At 64.9% G+C, this 18,485-nt stretch overlaps 1 protein-coding gene across 3 annotated transcripts in view; it reads right to left on the bottom strand.

The window, feature by feature from the left end:
- Nucleotides 1-3,166: 3,166 nt before the first annotated feature.
- Nucleotides 3,167-18,485, bottom strand: part of GALNT9 (polypeptide N-acetylgalactosaminyltransferase 9) — a 102,779-nt gene continuing 87,460 nt past the window's right edge. The window contains exons 7-11 of one of the 3 annotated variants that reach the window (XM_053206771.1): nt 14,640-14,825; nt 11,958-12,095; nt 10,913-11,008; nt 8,045-8,212; nt 3,168-5,247 (exon numbers count right to left, since the gene is read on the bottom strand). In XM_053206771.1, the coding sequence (XP_053062746.1) occupies nt 5,101-5,247; nt 8,045-8,212; nt 10,913-11,008; nt 11,958-12,095; nt 14,640-14,825 (735 nt within the window). In that variant the 3' untranslated portion in view covers nt 3,168-5,100. Of the gene's footprint in view, nt 5,248-8,044; nt 8,213-10,912; nt 11,009-11,957; nt 12,096-14,639; nt 14,826-18,485 lie in introns of all 3 variants that reach the window. The other 2 variants (XM_053206769.1, XM_053206770.1) reach the window with 2 other exon arrangements.

Here is an 18,485-nt window from a genome sequence, read left to right as displayed (position 1 = left end):
GGAGGAGCTCAGGGCCCAGGGTCGGCACGACCAGGAAGCAGCCGTGGCTGGCTCTCAGGGCACAGAGAGCCCGTCCCTGCCCTGCTGCCCCCCCCGGGCTCTGAGGAGGGGCCCTTCCCCCCGGAAAACCGCACCCCCAGAGACAAGGTTGGGGCTGTGTGGGATGTCCTGCTGCCTCCTTTCCCAAGCCTCAGGGGTTCCCCGGGCCCGTCCAGGGAAACATGCAGGCCCCAGACACTGTGACGGCCCATCCAGTGGATAACCGCCAACAGTTGAGGAGCCACATAAGAAAGCCACGCCAGCAGGGCTTTTGGAGACCTGGCGACCCCAGGAAACGGCAGCCGTGTCAGGTGTCAATGCAGGGATCCAGAGACCAGCCGGGCCCCTGAGACCGGTCGCCCGACCCCACTCCTGCCACCGCTGTGCTCAGGCCGCGGGGCCAGGGTGGCGGCTGCGTGGGGACCGGGCACCCGTGGAGCGAGCTTCAGGCTCCACGTGCACACGAAGCTGTGTGTGGCATCGACGGCTGGTGCCGACATCCACCTGGGCCACGGAGCACAGGCGTCCTTCTCTGGGCCCGGCTGGGGTGGCGGGGCTGGGGGCTCTTGCCGCCTTTGCCTCCCACGTTCCCTGCCCCCCCCTCGAGCAAGCGAGCAGGGGAATGAATACCCTGGTGAGTGACCCAGGCAGCCCCACGGGGAGGGGCTCGGGAAAGTCTTCTGGGTGCGGCGGGCGTGCACACGGGACCCTCCTGCGTGGGGCAGGCTCCTTTTTCCGACGTGACCGGAATCCCGGGTAAGCGTTCACTCGGGCTGGGGCCCTGCTGGGGCCGGGGCTGCGGGACTGGTGGGGGGTCTGGGCGGTCTGTGGGGGGCCGAGGTGAGCCCCCCTCGCCGCGCATCCTTCCAGAGTGCAGCCGCCGGGCCCTGAGATAGGCCGGTGCCCGGACCCGCACGCCCTCCCCGACTTCTTGTTCCTGCAGCTGGGTCAGGGACTCCCGGACTGGACCTCTGGGCGCTGGAGGCCCGAGGAGGAGGCCTCGGACCCCCAGCACCCCCCATCCCGTTTCCTCTTCCAAGCAGCCCCTCCTTTGGGGCCTCTGCTGCAGGGAGAGGGTGGGGGAGGCTTCCGGGCTTCTCAGAAGAGTCTTTCATCTCTGTGTCTGTTGGGTCCCTGGACAGGCCTGGGTCCCCACCGTCCCACCTCACTCCTGTCCTCCCTGCTCCCCCTCCTCGTTCCCCTTCTTGTGCCCTCCCCCCCCCCCCGCTCTCTGGGCCCCTCCACACCCTCCCGTGCCCCTACTTCCCTCTCCGCTCCCCTACCCGCTGCCCTGTCCTTCTCTTGGGGACCCCACCCCCAGGCCAAACCCCTGCTTCTCACAGGATCCACTCACCCAAAGGGCCTCAACCGTAAGTGAAGATTCACTGAAGCCATGAACGTTTTTATTAGAACTAAATTGATGTACACGATCAGTTCAAGAGCAGAGGGAAGGGAAAAAGCCTCTGTGCGTTCACTGCTTTTCATCAGAAACGTCTGTATATCAACAGCCTCTCCCGGAGCCCCGGTGGGTTATCACCAATGAACTGTCTTAAACAAACAACATGGGCTTTTTCTGAATTCGCTGCAGAGCCGATTTATAACTGAATTGATGGAAGAGGCGGGTCTGCTATTAAGTTTCAGCAAATTCTGTTTGTTTGTGTCTTTGCCATTTGAACATGAAAAAAAAAGAAAAACAATTGTTTAAAAAGAAAAAAAAATTCTAGGCAGCCAGGCAGAGTGGAGGGGACACCGGCTTGGGGTCGAGCAGATCTGAGTATGAACCCCTAGACCTGCCCCCGGGCAAAGTGTGCGCCTTGTGCCAAGTCATTTCAGTCCTCCGAGGCTCCGTTTCCCCATCTGTAAAATGGGCACAGAAGTCCTCAGCACTACTGAGGGTTATTTAAAGGATGTAGTGGGATTGTAACTCTAAACCTATGTCTCCCTCCTTTCCTTCCTCTCTCCCCTTCTTCCTCCTTCTTCCCAGAATGGGCACTTTCCCAAGCAGGTGGGGAGAGGAGGTTTCGTGGCCGTGCACCTTCTTCCCTCCCGCTTGCAGACTCACGCCTGATTTCATCATGGGCACCGCACGGCGGGACCCCGGGGGGTGAGGGGGTCACCTGTGCTGGAGAAGAGTCCCTCTGGCTGCCGGCCCCGGGTCGGCGCCCAGACCCTTTCCTGCCTCCGTTCTCCCTGCTGGGCTGAGAGGCGCCCACGGTCCCGGTCTTGAGATTCCCTGAGTCGTAGCTTCTGGGAGGCTCAGCCGCAGGGGCCGTCGGTGGGAAGCCGGGGGTGCAGCGGCCGGGTGTCCTCTCCCATCTCTGATGGGGGGGGGGGTGCTCCCATCGCTCCTTCTGTAGCGTCAGCCCCATAAGTGGCCGGGCTCCTGGGTCCCTTCAGCCGACAGAGGGTGCGTCTCCAGGATGCCCTAACACCCTGGCCAAAGCCTCAGCACCTCCCACCCCTGCATTAAAGTCCCTGTTTGACGGATGGGGTCTTTCCTGGGGCAACCAGGCGGCCTCAACCACAGACCGGTGTTTGAAAAGCGGACAAAGAAACATTTTTGTGCTTTAAGGCAAAGGAAGTGTGAACTAGAAGTCAGGGTCTCAGGGGACTGCGTTCACTTCAGCGCAGCCCGTGGATGGTGCAAGAGCTCCTTCTGAGTCCAGGGGGGCGGTGGGGGCCGGGGGACTACGCATCACCAGGAGTTAGAACACACAGGGATCTGCACAGGGTGGGGGGACGCCCACGGCCACAGCCACCGCCACGCTGTGACCGCTCAACTGTGCGAGAGCGTCTCCACAGCGCCCCCACAGGGCATGGGCTGTAACAGCAGCGGTGGTCGGCGGGGCCGCCCTCCTTCCTCCCAGCCTGTGACCTTTTGGGGTTCTCTGGGTCCAGTCAGCCACGCCCCCCCCAGGATCCTCGGGGCAGGCCTCGGTGGGGGGACACAGCTCTCACCAGGCAGCGGGGGCAGAAGTGAATGGAGGTGAGGGAGCTCCGTGGCCCTGCCCCATGAAGAAGGCGGTCTCTCCATCTTGGTTATGGTAGGCCAAGGGCCTCTCCCCACCGTGGTCCTGCTGCCTGTGGGCCCAGCTCGGCCCCGCCGACCCTCGTCCTCGTGCCGAGGCAGGACCCGGGGGCCAGCCAGTACCCGACAGCACGCTATCAAAACTCGCCGCCTCCCGCAAGGACGGGGCGTGGGGGGTGCTTGTCGAGACACCTTCCGCGTCCCGTGGGCTACAAACCCTCACATTGGCGGTTTCGATAATGCACGGTATGCAACAGCGAGTTTTCTAGGTTTCAGCCGAGATACTTTCTATTTTGAACCACGGGCAATTAGCTCAGTCTGCCCGCCAAGGGCTGCTACCATTTCACCTTCAGTTGGGAAACTTCTGGATGTGTGCCCAGGGCTTTGGCTAGAGGCTGACTCTCGAGGTCTCGCTCACTGCTGGCTTTTTGCCTCCATTATGGTCTTAAAATTTGGGCAAGATCTGAAAAAGACAGAGGGGCTTTTTGGGGAGTTGGGTGGGAGCTGGTAGAGTTCTCTGGGGAGAATGGGGAGGTTGGGGCCGGCCAGGGCTTCCCACAGTGGCAGGAAGCAGGGGACGGGACCCAAGGAAGGAGCAGAGGAGGATGGGGCTGGGGTGGGGGGTGCCCAGGGGGCAGGTCAGAGCCACCACCTTCCCCAGAGACTCAGAGCCTGAGAGGTGGAGAACGAGTGTGGTCTCACGGCTCCGAGCCCCCCTGGCACTCTGAGAACAACTTTCTGCTTCAGAAAGACACTGCGGGGAGCGGCTGTGACGCCTTCCCCGGAGGGGCAGCCGGGCTCCCCACCCCCCGGAAGGCTGACTGCCTGGTCCCAGCTCGGCGGGACCAGCTAAGTCCTGTGTGAAGCAGCCCGGGTGTCCAGGAACCCTGCTCCGGGCTGCTCTACAAGAATGGGGGGGGGGGTGGTTTGGAAGTCTCCAACACAGCCACAATTTCTGCCCCGGGGGAGACCCCTAGGCGCCGGGAGACCGCAGTGTGAGGGCTGTGCAGGCGTTGGTCTGGTAGCTGTCCCCACCGCTGGACGACTGAGGCCTTCTGCCCAGAATGAGGGCGCTAGTGTGGGGTACTGGTAGTACTGGGGAGCAGCTAGTGTTGGGCGCACCTGCTGCTGGGCGTAGCGGACGGTGGCTCTGCTGGGGGACAGGGACGGGCGGGGCCCTGTGATGTTCACCGCAATCATTAAGCGTCGGCCCGCCCAGAGACGGCATCTCGGAGCCCCTGGGACGGCCCCGTGGGGCACGTGCTCCTGCTCAACTCTGGCCCCGGGCGAGAGGGTCGCGCCGGACCATACAGAGGCAGGTGGGTGCGGCTGTGTGCCAATAAAACTTTATTTATAAAAACAGGCACAGGGCTGTGGGTCGCGGTTCACGGACCCCCGCCTTGGAGCAACAAGGCGGGGGGGGGGGGGGGGGGGAGGCGCCTGGCCCCGGGCGAGACGCTGGAACAGGGGCCCCGACCCCGGACGACCCAGCCGCTAGGGCTCCGGAGGACAAGACCAGCTCTGTCCTGTTTGACCCGCTCGGCGCTGGATCGGGGCGGCAACCAGCCTCCTCGTCAGCACTGCCTGGGACGTCGCCGGGACGGCCGCAGCCGCGTCCCCCCCCCCCCGTCCCCAACCTCGGAGAGGGGTCTGCTTTGCTCTTCTGGGCTTTTCCTTAGATGGTCAGAAGACGGGAGGAGGCCACGGTCCTGCCCGGCCGGGACGGGAGCTTGGGCCACCCACGGAGCTCACGGGGGTTATTTCCGCGAGTGGGGGAACGTACAGGGGGCTTCATGCAGAAGAGGTGGCCGGCCCGGCGGCCTGGACAGGAATACCGTAGAAAAGGCACGTGATTCCGAGGTGGGCTTGGTTTCGGGGTCTGTGCTCCTGCTGGGCCGGCCGGTCCCTGGCACCTGCCTCCGGACCGCACAGGGGGCCCCCGCGGTCCCAGGGACGCGGCCCAGCAGGCGGCCCGACGCCCTCCCCGGGTCCTCGGGGTCTGCATCCGGGAGGGCACAGGGCGGGGCTGGCGGTCAGTGTCGCCCGCGCTTGAGCCAGCTCCTGATGGTCCACTTCTGCCCCGAGCATCTCTGTACCACCAGCCGCAGCCCGAAGTTGGCGTCCTTGGACATTTCCACCTCCAGGCACCTGCCTGTGTCTCGACTCACAATAGGGCCGCTCTGCCAGGAGGGGAGACAGGTCAGCATGGACGCCCAGGGGGCCCGTCCTGAGAGCACCTCGGGAGTGGGGCGCTGACCGGCCCCATACAGGTGACTGCATGGCCACCCAAGACTCTGGGGTCTGTTTCCCATTCTTCTGTCCCCTCCTGGCCCTCTGTCCCCTCCTGGTCCCTCTGTCCCCCCACCTCCAATCCCTCTGTCCCCCTCTGGCCCCTCTGACCCCCCACCTCTCTGTTCCCCCCCATCCCTCTGTCCCCTCTCGGTCCCTCTGTCTCCTCCTGCTCCTCTGTCCCCTCCTGGTCTCTCTGTCCCCTCCTGGTCCCTCTGTCCCCCCACCTCCAATCCCTCTGTCCCCTCCACCTCTCTGTTCCCCCCCATCCCTCTGTCCCCTCCTGGCCCTCTGTCCCCTCCTGCTCCTCTGTCCCTCCTGGTCTCTCTGTCCCGTCCTGGTCCCTCTGTCCCCCCACCTCCAATCCCTCTGTCCCCTCTGGTCCCTCTGACTCCCACACCTCTCTGTTCCCCCCCATTCCTCTGTCCCCTCCTGGTCCCTCTGTCCCTCCTGGTCCCTCTGTCCCCTCCTGCTCCTCTGTCCCTCCTGGTCTCTCTGTCCCATCCTGGTCCCTCTGTCCCCCCACCTCCAATCCCTCTGTCCCCCTCTGGTCCCTCTGACTCCTACACCTCTCTGTTCCCCCCCATTCCTCTGTCCCCTCCTGGTCCCTCTGTCCCTCCTGGTCCCTCTGTCCCCTCCTGCTCCTCTGTCCCTCCTGGTCTCTCTGTCCCCTCCTGGTCCCTCTGTCCCCCCACCTCCAATCCCTCTGTCCCCCTCTGGTCCCTCTGACTCCCACACCTCTCTGTTCCCCCCCATTCCTCTGTCCCCTCCTGCCCCTCTGTCCCCTCCTGCTCCTCTGTCCCCTCCTGGTCCCTCTGTCCCCCCGCCTCCAATCCCTCTGTCCCCCTCTGACCCCTCCACCTCTCTGTTCCTCCCCATCCCTCTGTCCCCCTCTGGTCCCTCTGACCCCTCCACCTCTCTGTTCCCCCCCATCCCTCTGTCCCCTCCTGGTTCCTCTGTCCCTTCCTGGTCCTCTGTCCTCAGGCATCTTCACCCTATCAGCTGTGTCACCTGCCTGCCTTGTTCCTGGGGTCCAAAGAGTGACTAGCACAATGGAGACAGGGCCCCTGAGACGGGGGCTCCCGCAAGTGCATCCCCACTGCCTGGCATATCCGATCTGCCCACAGGTCACCCATGCAGGCCCTCTGGTCTCCCAGACATCAAGGACCCTGGCCCAAGCCTGAGGACCTCAGGATTGTACACTGCATGTTTTCCTTTCTTTTGCAGACAGCTCCTTCTAGCCATCCCGACCCCAACCCAGCCTCCTGGGGACCTCCGACCCTTGCTGGCTCCGCCCCCGAAACCGTGACCGCTCACCCCTGCAGCCCCTCCGGTCGCTGAAGGTCCCAGCCCCCAAGGCCCAGGGCAGGGCTGCCGAGGGTGTTTATTTGTCACAGGGCTGCCCGGTGGGAGCGGAGGCAGGGAGTGTGTGGGGTTGGGGCGGGGGACGAGACCCGGGATGTCCCCTGGAAGATGCCCGCTGTCAGGTGGAAGAGCCCGGGGCGGGGTGGTGGCGGGGCTGGGAGTAGCTCCCCGGGCCCAGAGCCTGGCTACCGAGTACCAAGGGCAGAGAGTTCTAGAGAAACAGGTCGGACGCACCAGGCCCTTGCCCCCAGGACCTGGCGCTGTGGCCCGAGCGTCTGAGCAGATGTGAGTGGTGAAGACAGGAGAAGCCAGAGCAGGGCGCCCTCGACTGACCAGGGGACAGGTTTGGAGACCGGGAGGCCAGACAGCGGGCTAAGGGAGGAGGGGTGGGGCCACAAGCCCAGGAGAGGCTGGAGAGGCAGGAAGGAGCCCCCAGGGCCCTCGGCACCTGACCTCAGATGCGAGAGCATGCACATCTGGGGAGTTCAGCTGCCAGGGGAGATGGCAGAGATTTAGGACACAAATGGCTTTGAGGGCGAGGGGTCGGGGGCACTCAGCAGGGCTGGAGGGAGGTGGGGTCTCCAGCAAGTCACCAGAGGGCGAGTCCTGGGCTGACCTGGGCGGAAGCCTGGACGCCGGAGAAGGGCGTGCGGTGTTTGGATGGAGGCATGTGGGGTGCAGGGGGAGCAGGGGGGCACAGAGGGCGGGAGGGGCTGCAGAGAGGGCCACACGGAGGAAGGCAGCCGGACAGAAGTGCCAGCGGGATTCGGCCCAGAGCCGCCCGGGGCTGGGAGGCCCCCTCCTGCCCCTTCCCTGGGGGCCGGCTGCCCGCGGCGACCCGCGTGTCGTTCTGGGCCAGGCGGCATCCCAGCCGGTGCCTGCTGTCGGGGAGGGGCCTGGGCCGGGGTCCCCAGGGGTGGGGGGGCGGGAGTCCAGGCTGCTGCACCAGGCAGGGAGGCCGCCACTGACTCGTCCGCCCCAGATGTTCTCGGGGCTGGAAATTCTAAGCCAGGGCCCAGCAGGGGCTGATTTCGGCAGGGAGTCCAGCCTGGCCCCGCTTGGCCAGGAGCTGCCCTGAGGGCTTCCCGGTGGCGGTCACACCCCGTACCCTCTGGGAGGCCAGAGGAGGCGGGAGCTTGGGCGGCCACAGTGCTGTGACCAGACCGGCGGGCCCCTCCCTGGCTGTGTGGCCAGAGGCAGGTCACCAGGGGGGGTGGACCCGGGAGCGGCCGATCCAGGACCCCTGTGCCCTCACAGCTCCTCCCCCGCACCTGGGCCCCGGGGGCAGGGGTGGGGGCGGGGGATGCTCAGTGCCCTGCTGACCTGGGTGAAGTCCCACAGCCGCTGCGCTGGCCGGGCCACGTCCTCACACGTTTTCAGGGCGGGCACGCGGCTCCTGCCGTCGTCCACCAGGCACTTGGAGTCGGGCAGGAAGGCGGTGGAGCCCAGGGGGCCCAGCTGCAGCAACCCCTCAGCGCTGTAGCGCACCAGCTGCGGGAGGACCGCGGGGACGGGCTGGGCGTCAGGGAAGGCAGGGGGGCGGGCACCGGGCGAGCCGGACGCCCCGCTCCCCTGGCCCCCCCATTCCTTCCACCAACGCCCCCCGCAGGACTGCCTCAGGCCCCTTTCCAGAACTTTGCTCAGCCCTTGGCTCCCCGGGGCCCCTCTCTCGGCCCAGAGGAGGGAAGCTCACACGTGCCCTCAGGGCGCACCATCTGCCCAGAACCACCAGGGGGTGAACGTTCACTTCCGCGTGGGGAGCGAACCCAAGTTCATGTGTGCCTGGGTCCCACTTGTTCGCAAAACACCACGAAAGTAACAACCAAACCCTCAGGCCAGGAGCCAGTTCATAGATGCCTGCCATTCCCCAGCCATGTGGCCTTGGGCAAGTCACGTCACCTCCCTGCGTCCGCGTCCTTGTCTGTACACAGGAGGTCGTGACAGCACCTGCCTGGCTGGGCTACCGGAAGGATCCAGGAGGCACGACACAAAAGTGCTTAAAAAGCAGCTCACGCTCAGTCAACAAGCAGGTGCTACAGCTGCGTCTCTCTCCCCTCCCTGCCCCATCTTTTCCCCCTCATGCGTGAGCACGTGCACATACGGGCACACGTGTGGACACGCACAACGCACACACACCTATGCATACACGTGCACACACGCATGCACGCACCCATGCACGTGCACATGCACACGTGTACACACATGCACCCACGCATATATGCATGTACACGCACATATGCACACGTGTACGCACACGCATGCATGCACGCACCCACACGTGTACACACGTGACGCACCCATGAATGCACACACATGCACACACGTACACGCGCACAACACACTCATGCATGCATGCGCACACATGCACACACGTGTACATACGCACACCCAAGCGCACGCATGCACGCACCCACACGTGACGCACACATAATACACACTGTACACACGCACCCACCCACATGCACACATCCATGTGTGCACACGTGTACACATGCATGCGCGCACCCACACGTGTACACACATGATGCACCCATGAATACACGCACCCATATACACACACTCATGCATGCACACGCACATATGCACACACGTACACGCACACGCACCCATGCACACACATGCATGCACGCACCCGCGCGTGTACACACATGATGCACCCGTGAATACACACATGCACACATACACACACTCGTGCATGCACACGCACATATGCACACATGTACACGCACCCATGCACACGCACACACACTGCCCGAATGCACTGCGGGCCCCCCCCCCTAAGGCTGTATTTTCCGGCACAATCTTATGGAACACAAGCTGTAATGCTGCCTCCCGCCCTGCACGCTCCGTAGCTGTGACTTTGACCCCTCCTGTTAAGGGTGGGGACCTACAGTCTCCCCCGGATCTTTCTGGGGAGCGAGTGGACACCACGGACGTGCCGTCTGACTCCTGAGGCTGGGTGTAAACGGTCGTGACGCCCCTGTTCTCCTGGGGTGCTTGCCCTGGGAACCAGCAGCCTGGGGAGAGGCCACGTGGGGAGGCCCCGAGGTCCTCCTGAGCTGACGGCCGGGCGAGCGCCAGCCCAGAAGGGGATCTGCAGCCTCGCCGTGGCCTGGCTGGTGCTATGCGAGCCCAACGGCACGTGTGAGCCCCTCCAGGAGGGTCGTGTGGGCCACGTCGTTTATGGTGTCCCCTCTCATGCCGCAGGACTTGCTGGGGAAAACTTTGGTCCACTGATCCCCTCCGGTGGCTCCTTGTCGGGCGTGTTCAGAGACGCCCAGCGGGACGTGGCCCCTCACATCGGGTGCCAGCCGGAGAACGGGCCAGTGGACCGATTTCCTCCCAGAGGCCACGCTTGCCTCCCGGTGGGTGACTGTCTTGTCTCAATCCCAGCTGCTGCGGGACGAAGCTGCAGGAGGCGGCCGGGGGCACCCACGCTCTCCGCTCCAGTGCCACAGCCCGCCATGAACCACCGGGGGCCTCGTGGACACGACAGCTTCTCGCTGCCCAGGCCGGCACAGGTCACCGCGAGGTTCCCCCGGACGACGTCCGAGAGCGCGGCTGAGACTCAGAGAGTGCCTTCGGGGGAGCTGAGGGTCATTTGGGGAAAGCACCCTGGGGTCTGGCTGAAATAACAGCAACATGCAACCAACAGAAGCACTGCCTTCGCCAGCGGCGGGTCCCCTCGGGGCCAGAATCCCCAGGCTCTCCGCCGGGGCCGCCTCGTCCGCATCCCCAGACCTGCCCCTGTGCCGCCTGGTGCCGCCGGCCCGGGCGCTGGGCATCGGTGTGCGCGTTGCTAAGTCCCCTCAGGTGATTCGGGCTGGAGCCCGGGCTGAAGATCACGTGGGAGGAGCTCAGCCGGTAAGGACCAGTGGGGACCGTGACACCTCCCCGGTTCTGCCCCCGCCGCGGCAGACGCCTTCCCACGTGATCCACTTTGGTCCGCACAACAGCCCCGACAGGTTAAGTACCTTTAGGGTCCCATCTGCTGGATGGGGAAACTGAGGCGAGGGATGTGACGTGACTCGCCCAGGGCTTGTTTGGCTCCAAAAGCCCTGGTCTCGGTGTATCTGGGGCGGGGGTTTCCCTGAGGGTCTCCGCGCTGCCCGAAGCCTGGACTCAGCCTGCTGCGACCCGCCCCTCCTGCACGCACCTCCCCCCGTCGTGGGGTGCAGCTGCCCCTCGCACCTGAGAGGACATCCCGTGGCAGGGGTAGAGGATCGCGTGGTCGTCGTCTTCCGCTCCCTGGTCCAGGCAGTAGCCACTGGCTTTGCTGTTTCTCACCTACAATCAGAAACCGAAGGAGAAACCCCGTTGTTGGGGGGGTCCCAAAGGCCAGCGCGAGGCCGCCCCCCTTCCCCAAGGGGCAGAGAAGCCTGCTCTGCCGGAGAACGTGAGCTCCAGGAACAGACAGGCCGGCCCACACTGTCCACCCGGGCACCCTTCTCGCCGCGCACTGAGCACGAGCCCAGGGCCAGAGGGCACGCGCTCCTCCCACACGGGGCCCGGGTCCCCCTGGAGCGGCAGACGCCCCGACTGAAGGGAGACTGCCCTCCCCGCCAGCACAGACCAGGGTGACGGGATGGGGACACAGCATCCTATTGCCAGCTCTACAGAGCTGCGTGCGCTGGTGCAGGCAAGGGCCCGTGTGGCGGGCGTGTGGACCCATGTGTGTGTTCTGTTTGCACTTACGTGCGTGCTCTGTGCATACGAGCCCGGCTACGTGCGTGTGGATGCGTTGGCCCGCACATCTCCGTGGTCAGGGAGCACCCGCTCGCCTGACGTTTTGTGTCGAGTATCGTGTGTCTTCGTGAGCGCAGGCGGGCACCTTTGGGTGTGTGCCCCTGAGGGAAGGTGTGTCAGTAGCTCCCTGTGTGTGCTCGTGAGCCAGACTGTGTGCAAACGTACCCTTTCAGGTCTCACACACGTACACATACGTGTGTGCAGACGCTAATGCACTCGGGTCCGCATTCGTGCACGTGGATGTGTGTCCACACACACGTGTGGATGTGTCTGTGCACACGTGCGTGCGTGCACGTGTCCCTGTGTCTACTCTGTGTGCTTCCGTACGTGTGAGTACCTGCGTGAGCCTGGGCTCTTACACTGCTTTGCGCACGCGTGCACGAGAACCCGTATGCACACTGTGCTGGCTGGTGGCGGGCACGTGGGTGCGCGTCCAGGCGGGAAGCCTGCCCGACCCGCCCGCGTGGGGCCCCCCAGGTGGAGGCGGTACCTCTCCGTACGTGAGGGTGTCGTTGTAGGTCCGCATCTCCGGGTACACGTTCTCTAGGTACCACTTGAAGCTGCGGCATTTCAGCCTCTGGCGAAGCGCCAGCCGCTCAGACACGTCCCCGAAGTCCACCCCTGGGTTCTGCAAGGCGGGAAGCGAGGCGGGAGCTGGCCGCGTCCCCCCCCCCACCGCCCGTGACAGACGGGAGCAGCCCCACCCCTCAGGGCTTGACCAGCGGCAGCCCCCCGCCCTCCCAGGACCCGTGCTGGCCCGGCTGTTCCCGAAGGGGAGGGCCTGGCCTGTCCTGCCTGCTGGAGACCAGCCCCGGCCTGACAGACGGCCACGGGCTGTGTGCTGGCTCGTCCCCACGCACACACTCCAAAGAAACCACTTGCCCTTGGCCCCCACCCCCACCCCCTGGGAGACGACCTCTGAGCCCTGGGATCATCCCGCCTGTCACCGAGCGTCTACCTGGGGTTTAGGCCCGACAGTCTATGCCGCAGGGCGATCTCTGGGGGGCTTTGGGCCGTGGTGGGGTATCAGCGTGACCTACGGACTACGGTCAGCCGTGCGGAGGCTGGCTCCTGCGTGGACAAGCCCCAGGCTTGGGTTGGTGTCCCTGGTTGTTGACCCGCCATGCGGACCGCCACACGGCGTGCCTGGGAGAGGTGCGTGCTGTCTATACGAGCCCTGGGACTCTGTATTCTCTCGCTGCAAGAAACCACAGGCTGAGCAGCACAGCTTTTTGGAGTTCTGGGTCCTTCCGGCCGAACGTTGAAGCCCAACACCGTGACAGGCACTGAGCCCTCTGTGAGTGGGTCTGGGAGAGTGCCTTCCCAGGCCAGGGTGCCCGGGGCTCCAATGCCAGCCAAGCCCGGCGGGGAGGTCGCTGCCCAGGGAGAGCCCCTCTCCCTCCTCCACGTGGTGGCCGTGGCTACAGAGGAGCCCCTCACAGCCTTCACACGAGCAGCAGGTGAGTCCGGGCAGGGGGCGGGGAGCGCGGGGCTACAATGAGATGGGGGAGGGTGTCTGCCAGCCTCTGGTCCGGAGCCGTGGACCCCGCGTGCACGCGGACTGCAGGCCCCGTGGTGACAATGCCCAGGTTCCCTTTTGAGGGGTAATGGGGTCGTTTCCTGAATGGGGTCCCTTGGTGGAATATGAGGGTTCATAAGGGACTGTGTGCCCTCCTTCCATCTCTGATAAACGTGTGTGTGTTTCCACGGTGTCGCTCACGTGGCTGGAAACTACCGCTCGAGGAGCCTCTGTGCCCCCCACCCCCGTCCCTGCCTGGGACAGCGGCCTTGTGAGCAGGTGGCCCAGCCTGGCCCTCCAGCAGCGTCACCCAGACTCTGGGCACGCCCTGTTGGTTTGGGAGGTTAGCTGGTGGCAGCGAGAAATGCACGTCACGGAGATCAGTGGTGTTTCTGCAACTTGTGTTACGTAGTGGGCGTTCTACACGTGGGCAGATAATCACACACACACACGTGTACACGTGTGTGCAGGCTCATGACGCGAGATCTGGCGCTTATGGTGTGTTTTTCACAAAGCCGTGTCCGGGACGGGTGTCCCCAGGGCCCCCAGCCTCGCACCCTCCGGTGGCCGGGGAAGCCACACGTTGAGTGAAGGCTGGTTCCACAGCCGATGCGCCGGGACCGGCGGCCTAGACATCGCCCCACGTGAGGGGCAGCCTCTGCTGGGTACCCGCCCTCATTACCGTCACGGAGGCCGGGGAACCGGGTCTTCTGGGTTTTCAAGAGAAGCCAGAATACAGGCTATTTACGGGACTCGGTTGACCACAAAGTAAAAACAAACAGCAACCCCTAACTAGATGTGGGTCGAAACTGCAAGGACCAAAGAGACAGGAAGCAACCCAGGTATCCGTGGACGGTGTCCGTGGACAGAAGGCCGGCTAGACCAACCATGGTCCATCCATATGTGGAACGTGACCCGGCCATGGAAAGGAAGCACTGATACCCTGACACCCGCCACACGTGGACGGAGCTGAGAACATGGTGCTCCGTGCAAGGAGCCAGACACAAGAGGAGAAATGAACAGGTAAATCCCGGGACAGAGCAGACGGCTGGGTGCTGAGGGCTGGGGGGCGGCAGATGGGGATTAGCTGCCTACCGGGTACCGTGATTTTTTGGGGGACTAGGCAGGTGGGTGGTCGTGCGGCACCGTGGGTGTGTGCAAGGCCCCAGAACTGCGCGGTTTAAAAGGGCTAAAATGGAGGGGCGCCTGGGTGGCTCAGTCGGTTGAGCGTCTGATGAGACTTCGGCTCAGGTCACGATCTCGCGGTTCGTGGGATCGAGCCCCGCGTCGGGCTCTGTGCTGACTGCTCGGAGCCTGGCGCCTGCTTCGGATTCTGCGTCTCCCTCTCTCCCTCTCTCTGACCCTCCCCCGCTCACGATCTGTCTCTCTCAGAAATAGTCAGAAACAAAAGGCCGCAATGCAGACTCTATACCGCATATAACTGGCCACGAGAAAGCACAAGCAAACAGCACGCAGGGTGCAGCGGGGCGGGCGGCGAGCTGGGGCTGCACGCACTGCCAGAGCCCGCGTCCGGCGAGACCCTGTGCTTGTGCGTCTGCACGTGGGCCCCGGGTCCTTGCTGGCATCACCACGGGGCGCGGCGAGGCTCGCTCGCAGCTGCCGGCCCCCCCACCCCGCCGCGCCCCGGCTTACGGTCATGGGGATGTTCCAGGCCATGTACACGTGGGACTTGAAGCTGTCCATCCACACCTCCGCTGCCCGCAGGGCGTTGCGCTTGGCGTAGTAGTCGATGTCGTTGTTGTAGGGCTTCTTGCTGCGCTCGATGTGGGCCACGCGGGAGCAGGGGAGCACCTCCATGCTGCCGCCACACTGCCACACCTGTGGGGACACAGCACGGCCGCCCGCGGCCCCGGGACCCATGCTCCAGAGCCTGCTCCGGGGAGATGGCCTCCCCTTCCGGGTCTCCCACCACATTCGTCTCTCCTGCCCGCTGCCCCCCTGCCCTGTGCTTGCTCCGTGCGGGGGAAGGGGGTCCTGGCCCGGGGGCTTCAACACCAGCCGCTGCCCCCCCGCCGGAGGAACAAGCCCACAATCCAGTCTGGAAAGAGCAGGCCAACCATCCAGACACCCTCGACCCGCGGTGCTGGCCGCGCAAACGCTGCCTCAAGCACCCCAGACACACCCGGTCTCGGCCAAAGAAAGCATCTTACAGCTGCTTCCCGGAGCGCAGGACTCCCTGAAGTCCCTAACTGTCCCCAAAGACCCTGACCCGCAGGCGCACCGTCCTCTCCTCGTCTGTCTCAGTGCACAGCCTGACCATCCAGACACCCTCTTGGGGCTGCCGCTCACTCACTACAGAGCCGAGCCCTCGTTTGGGGAAGGTGACGGGGGATCCCTGCCTCCTCCCCTGCCCGAATTTGCCTTCAGAAAGCAGGGGAAGGAGGAGGGACATCTCGCAGCTGAGGGTCCCCGTCCTGACGCCCCACACGGCCGCAACAAGTCATGTCTGGGCAGGTGGGACGTCCTGTGTGCGGGGGGAGGCTGGGGGTTCCTCACGGGTTCCCAGCACGCGGCCAACAGTCTCCCCCTGCTGGGCTCCTAGCCCGTGGGGGACCCGCGCTCTGCCCGCTGCACAGAGCCCAGGGGACAGCGCCAGCTCCTTCACGCTGATGGTGGGACCCTGCCCCCAGCGCCTGGTCCTGGGAGGCTGCAGGGCAGCGGGGAGGCTGGGGACGCAGCTGGATGCCTGCTGAGCCAGGAATGTTCCAGAAGGCAAACATGGAAGCGCCACAGTGGGAGCCTGGCGGACCTGCGGGGACGGCGCCGTGATTCCCCCCCCCCCCCCCCGCCTTCGCCCCGGGCCTTCTGCAGCCGCCATCACTGTGCATCCTGGAGGGGCCTCCGTGCCTCAGCTGGCCCCTGGTGCTCCCAGGGCTCCCTGCCCCCACCTGTCTCTCCTCTGCTCTCCCCACGGCCCCAGGGCCTTTGCACCTGCCCGCAAGCCTCTGCTCAGATGCCTCCTTTTTGTGGTCCCCTCCTCACTCTCTGATGTGACGCTGCAGCCCCTTGGTCCCGTCACCCCTGGTCTGTCTGTCCCTCTGAGGCCTGCGCTCCAGGACCATGGCCCCACCCACTGCACTCAACAAAACGGGTGCGTGGTCAGCACTCAACGAAGGCTGTTCAATGGATGAATGAATTCACGTTCAGGAATCTGTTAGCAACCCCCAGACCTGCCCAGCAGGACTTTCTGCGGTGACAGGCGTGTTCTAGATCTGGGCCGCTGAAAGGTGAGCCACAGCTGCGCCCGGCCACTGAGCCCTTGAAATGTGTGCGGCTGGTGCGGCCACCCTGGAAGGCACGGCCGCAGGACAGGATGGTGGGAAAGGCCCCACTCGGTCTGGTTCAGTGGCCTCAAGCCTTAGTTACGTGAGGGCGGCTGGACACAGACTCGCACGTGGGGCTTTGTGGGCAAGCTCAGGGCCCCGTCAGACCCCCATCTTTCCTGGGCAACACTCGGCCACGGTCTCTCTCCTCCGCTCAGAAAGGCGAGAGCGTTTCCGGATGGTGGGAGCTGGGGTCATTCTCCCCGTCCTCCGGGCTGGGCCCCACAGGGTGCTCAGGGTTGGGGGGCGAGGGCCGCAGGTGCCTGAGGTTAAGGGGGCATCTGCAACCTTCCCCAAGCCGCTGGACGTGCAGGAACACGCCCGCCTGGCATCCCAACAGCACCGTGGGCTCAGGGATTTCGGGGTGGAGGGGGGACATCCCCACTCGCTCTGCAAGCACCCCAACGGTGGAGGAAAGGACAAACGCCCGCCGACCAGGCCTCACCCAGGTCAGCGTGCTGGCGCACAGCCCCCATCCCGGAGCCCGGCCGTCAAATCTCTGCATTGGAGCCCGCGGACGACCCTACCGAGGGCAGAGACCGTCGCCTGAGCCCCCGGGTGCGTGATTTGCGCACACCAGAGAGGGGCAGAGCGGCCGAGTGCCGGGTCCCAGCTGGGGTCCCAGGACACCCTGCTCGGGCCTCAGCTCCTTGTGCCCCGGCCACCACCACGAGGACGAGCAGGGGCCGGCCCTCCGGAGAGGGCGTGGTCGGCCCATGGCTTCGCAGGCTAAGGAAATGGCTCCTAAGCCGCAAAGTCCGAAGGGAGGCTCCCCAGCCGGGAGCTACCTGATGCAGCTGTGAGGGGCGGCTGCACGTGGGGGCAACGCAGCAAACCCTAGTCAACACCTGCTGCCCGGGACAGGCCCTGTTCACGCCCGCTGACCTGGCGTCCTGGTCCACAGCAACTCTCGAGGGCGTCCCGGTGGACGACGAAGCACGCGGTCGCCTTGCTCTTGTCGGAGGCCTGCGCGCCCGTCACACCGGTAGGTGTGCGTCCGAGAGGGGGCTGCACCGAGGGGCCGTCCGCCTCCCCCACAAACACTCCCGGGGACATCGCCTGCAGGCCCCAGCGAATGACACGCTCCCCTGCGCCGAGTGGAGGCAGCGAAGGCCGCCATGGGGGGTGAAACCCCCCCGGGAGCCTCACCCATGCCCCTAAACCAGGACAGAGCGAGCAGGACGTAGGCAGGTGAGCTCGCCCGGGGTTCTGGGCGTCACCGGATGGAGAGCTACTGTGTGGGGCAGGAGCGAGGTAGGGCCAGCGGGGGCACTTCTACGTGGAGGTGACGGGGCCAAGGCTCCGGTGACATCATGGACCCCACTTTTCCACTCCCTTGTAGCTAGAGGAGGCCGTGCCAGACAGTTCTGGCCAACGAGACGAGAGCAGAGGTCTCGGGGTGGGGCTTGTAGGAAAGCTACGGCTTACCCTGATTAGAAAAAAAAAGAAACAGACTCAGCTGCAGGGCCCTTTGCCCTTCTTTCTGGATACAGACGTGAGGTCTGGAGGAGTGGCAGCCACTCTGTGGCCGGGAGGCAACCATCGTGAGGCTCAGGGTCTATACAGCAGGGCCGGCCGGCCGGCGGAAAGTTAGAGCCGTCAGCTCCGTGCTTCGTGAGAAAAGCGGAGCCCCCCATCTGCTCAAGCCTCTGTTGGTGGGGATCCTGTCGCTGTGTTCCTGACTGAGGAGGCTGGACTAGGTGGTGCCGGGAGGACAGAAAGCCCAACGACCCTGTGTCAGTGCGGCGCAGGGTTAATTCCGGTGGAAACAGGGGTGGAGGCACCGAGAGGTCACGAGCGGCCGGCTCGTGGTGCGGCAGGCAGCCTGGAATGTTGCGTGAACCCCTCTCAGCCCGGAGGCGCCACGGAACTGAGTCACACCCGCCTGTGTCTCAACCAGTAACTATCTTCGTCAACCCCGTCAACTGCCCCCCAAACAGAACAGCAGACGTGAAGGGGGGACCAGGCGTCAGGTCGGCAGGCAGCCGTGCAGAGGGAAGGAGTGCGGGGCGGGGGGACCTCAGCCCCTCAGATCCCAGCTCCTCGGACGTCCTGCCAGTGCCAGGGGGTGCGTGGTCACCGTGGAGCGGTCGGACGGTCCCCACCGTGGTGGCGCACTGTGGGCCCGCAGGGCTGGGACTGAGACCCGCCGCGG

This window comes from Acinonyx jubatus, chromosome D3 (assembly GCF_027475565.1).
Source record: "Acinonyx jubatus isolate Ajub_Pintada_27869175 chromosome D3, VMU_Ajub_asm_v1.0, whole genome shotgun sequence".
NCBI classification, from domain to species: domain Eukaryota; kingdom Metazoa; phylum Chordata; class Mammalia; order Carnivora; family Felidae; genus Acinonyx; species Acinonyx jubatus.
The sequence above is the reverse complement of the archived record's forward strand: the minus strand, read 5'-3'. Positions and strand labels throughout refer to the sequence as shown.